The sequence below is a fragment of the Hyalella azteca genome, unplaced genomic scaffold (genome assembly GCF_000764305.2).
Source record: "Hyalella azteca isolate HAZT.00-mixed unplaced genomic scaffold, Hazt_2.0.2 contig5407, whole genome shotgun sequence".
Classification (NCBI taxonomy): Eukaryota; Metazoa; Arthropoda; class Malacostraca; order Amphipoda; family Hyalellidae; genus Hyalella; species Hyalella azteca.
This window is the reverse complement of record NW_025935599.1, coordinates 158441-167373: the sequence shown is the minus strand read 5'-3', so window position 1 is coordinate 167373 and position 8933 is coordinate 158441. Positions and strand designations below refer to the sequence as shown.

At 38.8% G+C, this 8933-nt stretch overlaps 1 protein-coding gene across 1 annotated transcript; it reads right to left on the bottom strand.

The window, feature by feature from the left end:
- Positions 1–1598: 1598 nt before the first annotated feature.
- Positions 1599–8512, bottom strand: LOC125177880 (reticulocyte-binding protein homolog 2a-like). The gene is made up of 8 exons (XM_047880451.1): positions 6751–8512; positions 6191–6378; positions 5730–5816; positions 5222–5338; positions 4741–4833; positions 2989–3113; positions 2447–2672; positions 1599–1628 (listed from the first exon to the last, which is right to left on the bottom strand). The coding sequence occupies exons 1-8, from the start codon at positions 8429–8431 to the stop codon at positions 1599–1601; spliced, it is 2547 nt and encodes an 848-aa protein (XP_047736407.1). The 5' UTR covers positions 8432–8512.
- Positions 8513–8933: the final 421 nt, after the last annotated feature.

Below are 8933 nucleotides of genomic sequence, written 5' to 3'. Positions count from 1 at the left end.
TCTGAAAAATTGTAACTTGAATGTTTTCTTTTCATTTGTGAGAAATTCTTTTTTTCCAACGATACCTAATTTTTCGTGAATGTTCAAAACTTCAAAGAAAAAAGCACGATCTAGCTTCTTTTGTTTGGAGGTATAGGGGACACCAAATTTAAGGGTGATATGCACATTAATTAGAAGGTTCGTTGTTTATTTTATGCAGATCCGAGAGGTGGTCGCCTCTATCGAACTTTATTTGCGTTGTCTACAAATTTTCATCTTCAAAAACTCCACATTCCCAAGTTATTAAATATTCCTACAGTTTTTCCTGTAAACCTCGTTCTCTGCCCTTCTCGTTTGTGCTAATGCCGTATCATTTTCGTTTTGTAACAATTATATATAAGCTCATTTTGTCACTGCGGGAAGTTGAACTTGGCTCAAAACTACGACCATAACGTGCATTATTTTAGTTACATCCATATATAATTTTAAGATCCATATTAAATTATATTTAATTTTACAAAATTCTGTTGAAACTATACAAAATAAATCAAATATATATTTAAATAAATTTTTAAATCAAAATTGTTTGTGTCAATTCCTTACAATTTAAAGCAATTTGAAAAGATTTTACTGTGATAATTTAGCCACCTACTGCAGACTTTGATCACCTGTTGCAGATGCTGCAGCTCCACATGCTGCGTGTGCAGACGAGCACGCAGACAGACGACCTCTTCCTGCGCCTGTGCTGCAGCTGCACGCGCCTGCAGCAGGCGCAGACGCAGCTGCTCTTCGCTGCGCTCAGCTGCCCTGGCCTCAGCCTCCCCCCACAGCGCCTGCGACCTGATCATCATCAAAAGATATATCTGATTATACATGAAGGAGAAATAATGCAATTATCGCCAATGGGCACCGTGAGCTCGGTAACCCCGCGGGGATATTCCGACGCGCCGCTTTTTGGCCGCTAAACTTAGGCCAAAATTGTCATTTAGGTATTTTCTTAAACTAACATTGTTGCTTAGACTATAATTTTTCATATCAATTGCGATCATACATGCAACCAACGTAATACCGAAAAAAATGATCAATTTTTTTTAGCACCTCCAAATAAGTTTTTTTTTTTTTTGTTATATCTACACAAATTCCATGACTTCTGAGAAAACTTGGTAAGGTTATTCCAAATTTTTGCAATAAGGCTGAAAGGTTTAAGGTTATACAATTAGTTCATAGATGATCACAAGCGGAAATGTGATCCCTCAAGCCGCACAACCCAGTGCCATGTCATCGTCCAGCGTGTGCTTCAATTCCCAGTAAATTTGATGCCACAAATAAATTCAGATAACCCGCTCAAATTCTATCTTTATGGCCGTTAATTGATGTTAATATTCGTCTGTATTTTTAGCGCATTTTCTCATTTATGGAAAAAATGCACTATTGTGCTCGCCATGTCTGTCTGTCACTCTGCCCGTCCGTGACTTCACGTTTTCGTCGACGAGAAAATGCGCTCTCGCTCACTCACTGCAGTGAGTACCGAGTTATATTTTTTATGTATAACATTTGCTTACCTGTGTTAATGGGTTGAATGGCAATATATTTGACCCTAAAGGCATATCACAACAGATTTAATGAGTTGAATGGCAATTTATTTGACCCTAAAGGCATATCACAACAGATTTAATGGGTTGAATGGCAATTCCGGCCAGTGGAACGTCTCAAGGATGACCGAAGGACCCAGGATCAAAAATAACCTTCTGATCAATTCAAACCTTGATTGATTCCAAATGATTTCAGGAATGTTTGTGATTTTCCTGCGTGCGGAACTCTGATTTCATTCAAATAACTAGGGATACTGCAGAGAATTTGGTGATACCTGCTTGAAATTGTTTTCGGTCTGAATTTTTAACATAGGCTTTTATTAAAACCACGAACCCGAATTTCTGTTTCGCAGTGTGAGATTTTTTGACTGAGATAATGCAACGTTTGAAATCCGTGACACCCAATGGAGAAACTATCAAGGAATTTAAAAACAAAGAAGATGACACAGTAATTCACCATATATTTATAAAGCTAAATGTTCCAGAGTCCAGCTCCATCGTCAGTTGGACAAACGTAAAAAGTAAATACCATCACTTTATAATACAGAATTCAAGGTCAGTCATTAAAACATAAAATTTCTAAATTCTGAATTTCAAATTTAAAAAATTTGTTAATCAGAAACTCTGACTATAAGCTAGAAAATTTTTTAAAATTATGTCTTCTCAGTGTGAATTATGCCTACAGAGAAATTATATAAAGTGTGAATGCCAACAAAGAAACTTGTATTCTTCCTCGTACTTTGCTTCTTCCCGCTTGGAGCCGTAATTAAGTACGCGTAGTAAGCCCAAAGATGATCACGAGCAGCAAGCGTTTTGATTAATTTCATTTTATACCTTTATTCTATATACATTACATGAATTATCTTTGTTCTAACTTGGTATTCCTGGTGAGTGCTCGCTATTGTGTTCTCCAGTTGCAGTTTGACGCGTTCAGCTTCGCTGAGCAGATGAGCGGTCTGGGCCCTGTGCTCACAGATGAGAGCGCTCACTTCACGCTCATGACTTTCTTTCTTCTCAGCGAGCTCCGCTGCGTGAGCTTTACTCACCGCGAGCGCCCGTTCAGTTGCGATCTGTTCGCTGCGTTGAAGCTCCAATTCCAGCCTGAACGCAGACTGAGGCTCAACATTGGCCATCTTTAATGTAATGCATCTATAACTTTTCATGTTGATGTTTGCGATGAAATAAACTAAACTCATCAAATTACAATGATAAGATGAGGTCAAACAGACTCACCGGCTGAGTTTACTAAAAATATTCAGTTAACTAACCCAATACGAATTTTCTTTGTTTTTGATATGGTATCAAAATCGACTTGGAAGGAAGCATAGTTTCACATAAAACTATATCTCCCTCATCCTGTCCAATATAATAATTAAAGCTTGATAAAAATAATCGTCAATCTGAGGCTAAATCTCACCTCTGCTTGGCGCTCTCCCTCTCCATGCGACAAGCCTCCTGCTTCTCTTGCTGCCACGCCTGACGCAGCTGCTGCTCTTGCTGCCGCTGCTCCTCGAACGCTTTCTGCTCTACGCTTCTCATCTCCTGCTCGCAGGAATTGTGTATATGAACGCTTTCTGCTCAACGCTTCTCATTTCCTGTTCGCAGGAATTGTGTAAAAAAATTTTGCTCAATGCTTCTCATCTCCTGCTCGCACGAATTGTGTATAAGAACGCTTTCTGCTCAGTGCTTCTCATCTCCTGCTCGCACGAATTGTGTATAAGAACGCTTTCTGCTCAATGCTTCTCATCTCCTGCTCGCAGGAATTGTATATAAGAATTTCTGCTCAACGCTTCTCATCTCCTGCTCGCATTAATTGTATATAAGAATTTCTGCTCAATGCTTCTCATCTCCTGCTCGCATTAATTGTATATAAGAATTTCTGCTCAACTCTTCTCATCTCCTGCTCGCAGGAATTGTGTAAAAGAATTTCTGTTCAGCGCTTATCATCACCTGCTCGCAGGAATTGTGTATAAGAACGCTTTCTGCTCAATGCTTCTCATCTCCTGCTCGCAGGAATTGTATACAAGAAAGAAATGGGGTAATTTAAACCTCCACGGAGATGATGCAGTTCGCCAATTTCTAGGATTATCTAATATTGTAATATTTATGTAAGGATCTAGTCTTTTGTTTAGGTTGTTATTTCGTATGGTTTACTTATTTTCGAGCAGGTGATGATAGGGAATCTGAAACAACTTGACGGTCATAAATAATAACTTTCAACCTTCAAACATCAAATCCGGATTTTTCAGAATAATCCAGTGGTGTAGAAGCCCAATTAGAATTATGATACATTGATATCTTTATTGTTGTAGTATCTCTGTTAAGATCCCTCGACTGCTTAAATCGAAAATTCACCAAATTCTTGCAACTCGAAGTTAACACAGGGTAACTAACTTTCGTTGAATCAATCATTCAATTTTATCTATCGCAATTTGCCCGGTCTGCCCGAATATTATTCACTATTCAGGTTAATAATAAATTTAGGCATTGAAAAGGCGACTTCGTTCTGTACTCCATCGTTGCAACGTGTTTGCGTCTGATTACAATGCTTCAAATGACCTTTAATGCTCTAGATTTCACTTTATCATACAAGACTAGTCGCAAAACTAGCTTACTCCAGGTGTCGTAGTAGTCCTTGGAGTGCCTTATATTAATTAGTATTGTCTTAACTAGCAGCATGTTTAGCACATGTTGCGAGAGAGAAACCGTCAAGAAATGTATACAAACTCTGACGTGATACCTTATCTGTCTTATCCAGTTTACGTCAAAATTATGTTAAAATGATTGGAAGGTTTTTAATTAAATTTGTTATTGTTAACTTCGATAACACACGACTAAAAATTAATAAAATTTGAAATTTCATAGTTAAATTTGCCACCAGGTAATATGTCGAACATATGAATTTACTCATCGTACATATTATTTTGCACAATTGATTTTACAAATCTCAGCAGAAGCACTGCAACACCATACAAACGACATTTTAGTTTCCATTGAATTTTTTATGTGATTCATAGCATTAGTTCATAAAACACCATCAACGAATTTAAAATTAATTTATTAAACTAGGTTCAGCCTTTTTAAATGTATTCTTTTCTCCTGCAATAACTTTCAATGTTGAACTAAATTCCACTAAGTAAACTTGAGATAATCTTGAAGATATGCTAACCTGCCAATGCTTCGCCTTGAGTTTGCTGATCTCGTCTCGGTGCGTCGACAAGAGATTTTTTATTCGGGTCTCTAGGCCTCGAAAACTGGATTCCTGTAAAAAATACCAATGCATTCCATTTAGAAACTGCAATATATTTCGCATACTCCAAAAGCATTATGATCAAATAAAACACAATAATAATGCGTACCGAACTTCAAGCCACACCATTTTCGAGCGTAGGGTTCAATTTGTGTTTGAGCTTGTTTACCAATGCAAGGACGTGGAAAGGAATTTCAGTAGTAAGTATTTCTCGCATTTGCGAATTTATTTTACCTTCAGGGTTATCTTGGTGATATTATTCACTTGTGAGAATTGATTTCTCAATAATATGGCTCTTTTGGCTAAGCTTAGTTCTATATTTTGTGCATTCAAACATATCTCAGTGACACGGCTTACGATGATAAGCTATATTTTAACTCATCTGTATACGGTAACTCACTTTGATGAGCTTGGTTTTATGTTGCGTCCACTTTTCCCTCTTGGTCTGCTCGGCAGCCACAATCTTCTGTTTGCAAGTCAACAGCTCTCGTCTGTGCTGATCTTCCAAGACTTTGATCTGACATCAGAGAACTAATGCAAGTCATATTTGTTCAGCTGCTACTCTGACGTGTGTCCTACGTAAAATACTGCCCTTCTTTCGGTTGGTGACTTCAGTGTTTGTTTGATACTTGAACTTTGAGAATTTTTATCAAATTTTTTCGTTATAAAATTTATTAAATCTTCCAAATTAAGTCAAATTCCTCATCGCTTGTATAGGCTTAGGGGTCTAATATTTGTTACTTAATTCCTCAGCTATAAACATAATGCAACCCCTTTATGAGTATGCAGTTCGATCGTCCTAGTGTGGGATGAACTTACCAACATTTACAGTTACAGTAATGATATATTAAATACTGAATGATATGAAATACTGGCGAACTTTGTGCGAATTCGTCGGCAAGGTATACCTTAGAAGCGTGTCTGGCACAGCTGGTAGTTAATTCTTTCTTCACTGTTTCATAGTCTTCCGTCAATGTTTTCTTGTCGTCTAAAAGCTGAAATGAAGTTTGTAATCATTAGCGGTTAGAGCATCAATATAGTTGTTTAAGTAAATATTTTCAGGTACCAAAACAAATGATTCAAAATGTATAAATATCGCAGTTTATATTTTTCGAACAATTTCCGAGCAGTAGCTTTAACCGCACGGCAAATGATTATGTTTTTTCTTTAAATAATTGCTTCAACTTATATCATCATTTGGTTTCATCATTGGAGTTCAAATGAACACGCGATCATCTTTAACAACTGCAGAATGACGATAAGAAAAAATCTAAAAGGTTCGAAGGTGAGCGAGCGCAGTACGACTGATAGTAGATCGAACATGGCGCCGGAGCTTGTATTTCTTTGTGGCCCTTATTCAATTACTTGCCTTGCGGATGAGATCAAGATTTTTCTGTTGGCACAAATCAGCTTTGATCCTTAGGTTGCTGCTCTCGCGGCGGCAAGTTTCGTGGAGCTCTGGCCAGTCTACGGAGTGTGGCACGCAGCCAGCCTCAAGACAGAGCCTCAAACTCTGTCGCTGCAGAGCCTGGAGCTTGTCTTTTTCTCCACGCAGCGCTTGCGGCGATACACAAGACAAAAACTGTTATCGCCAGGAGTCTAAATAAAATTTGGAGAGCGATATCCCAAGAAAATGCAACCATGTGAAAAATTACACCGAATTTTACAGATCAAGTGGATGATGGATTACAAAAGAGAGTTTCGAAACCGAGCTTTATGCTATTTCTGACATGTCAGCGTAATTTTGCCGTTTTTTGCACATTTCTTGTTGCATTAAGAAGCTAAAATAGATCGACGCAACGAGTTGTTATTCAATTCCTAATATATGATATTAATTTCGGTCTTCGACTGAAATTTGCGCCGAATTCATTCTCTTCGAGTGATATTTGTGATCGATGTTGACTGCATGAACTAGGCATGAAACCTCACCTTTTTTGCTCTCCAAGTCGGCGGTTTTGATGCTGAGAAATGAGCGCAGCAGAGCATCTAAAATAACAGCCACGGATTGTTGCTCCTCCGACAATTCCGGCAGTGTTTTTGAAGACGGCTGGCCGCTTTTCTTGTGATGCGTCAACTCATTTTCCGAAGCAGGATCTTCGGTTTCGTTGTTTTTCAGGGAACCTGAATCTGAGGAAGTTGTTTGGGTGCCAGACGATGCCTTTAGAACAGATTCTTGCAATTCTTTCCGCCTCTGGGCTTTTTCCAACACGAGCTTCTCTATGGCATTTTTCTGACTGAGAAACTGGTTTCGAGTTGGAGTTGTCATGATTTTTCCTAGAACTTCCACAGAAGAAGAAGCTTCAATCTGCGATTTTACGACACTATGATTCTCTCCCAGTAATTTTGATTGATGCTCAACATTTTCGTCATTACTTGCATCAGCTTCAAAGGAAGTAACATCTTGTGACTTCAAAATATCCTGGAGAACAGTATTATGCTCTTGATTGATAGCTGTAGTGCCGGATTTGTAATTTTTTCTATTATTTAATTGTTCATGAACGTCAATTTTTTCGTTTTCTTTTATTTCCGAGCAGACTTCACTCCGCCAAGTATCAAAACTGTCGCGCCTTTCGAAGCTCTTGTTTGTGCATTTCGAGTTCATTTCTGTGGAGTTGTTATCTGGGAAGTTTCCAGATGTCCCCTCGATAGAATTCAAACTATCGCGTTGGGTCGAGTTATTGCCTATATCATGAGAACTTTCAGAAGAATTCTTCGCTCCTGTTGAAAACGAGGAGCACAAAAGACTTCTTTCAGTAGCACTCGTGTCTCGATTATCTGCAGCATCGGTTGAACTCAAATGTTTTTGCCACAGAACCGCTGCATTGTTGCTGGCCATCTGATCTCGAAGTTTTCGTTCTGCATCGCAATTCGATTCCTTCAAAATAGTTCTTGAGTCTGAGGGCAAGGAATCTAAATCAGCTTGAGATGTTTCTTCACTAATGTCTTCCAAGATACAATCTGGCGTTACAGGAGTCAAAGGTCTTAATGGCTTTCCTGTTGGCACGAAGTATGTATCGTTGCCTCTTGTCGTACAATTTTCTGTGGAATAAATATTTTCCCAGCTCTGAGAAGCGCTCTCTTCCACGTTGTAGTTTACAAACGAAAGAGACACGTCACTGCCGCTTGCCACTTTGCACTCGTTGTTTTGGGCGGTGCGAAATTGTAACTCGTTTTCTCTCAGTAGAAACGGAAAGTCTGATCCTGAAAGTTTTGAGAGTAGCTCATTGTTGCGCTGTAAGAGATGTTTCCATTCTTCATTTCTGAACTGGAAGTTAGTTTTTTCTGATGCAATTATCTTCGGAACTTCCTCACTAACTTCGCTGTCAGTCGCATCCCTTTCTTCGTTGCTGATGCAAGTTTGCTCGTCTAAATGACGAGCTTCTTTGAGGTTACGGCACTCAGGCTTTGATTCTCGTGAGTCAAAGTCGTCGTCCAAGAAAACCTCTCCGTCGGGATCCCGTCTCTGGTGTAAAGCGATGAGCTGTATTTTACCTCCTAGACTTAATTGAGACACATCCGACCCATCGTTCGATTGAGACTCTATTTCTCTGAACGAAGCTCCACACAATTTTTCGCTGGCATTGCGGCATCCCTTAATGAGGGCTTCCATGTTATTACCGTCATTGATAATTTTGCTGTCATCGTCCTTGCGGCTTTTTGGATCTTTACTTGCATAAATATCTAGTGAATATTTCTGATCGTTATCTTTTAGGTTTTCAGCCTTTATTTTGTCACACAATGGGGAATTTTGCACAACATGAACTGAATTTCTCGAATTCAGCATCGATCTGTTGCATCGATGTACATCCGCGGTGTTTTCATAAGAGAAATCTACTGCTTCCATGGCTCGAAAGGGCCGCGATGTTATCTGGAGGATGGCATAAAATTTTTAGCTAACACGGCAGGATCCGAATATGTTATCAACAGCTAAGTAAAATCTTCTGAACTTGTCCCAGAAAAATTGAAAACATCGGCGCGTCGAGCCTGCAGCTTGATTTCTGGTGTAGCCTTTCTTCGCAACATTCTATTTTTTATCAGAGTACTTTTGCACGATAACTTCATTTTGGAAACAAACAAAATATACTTTCAAAAAGGGAAAGGATTTTGAATCT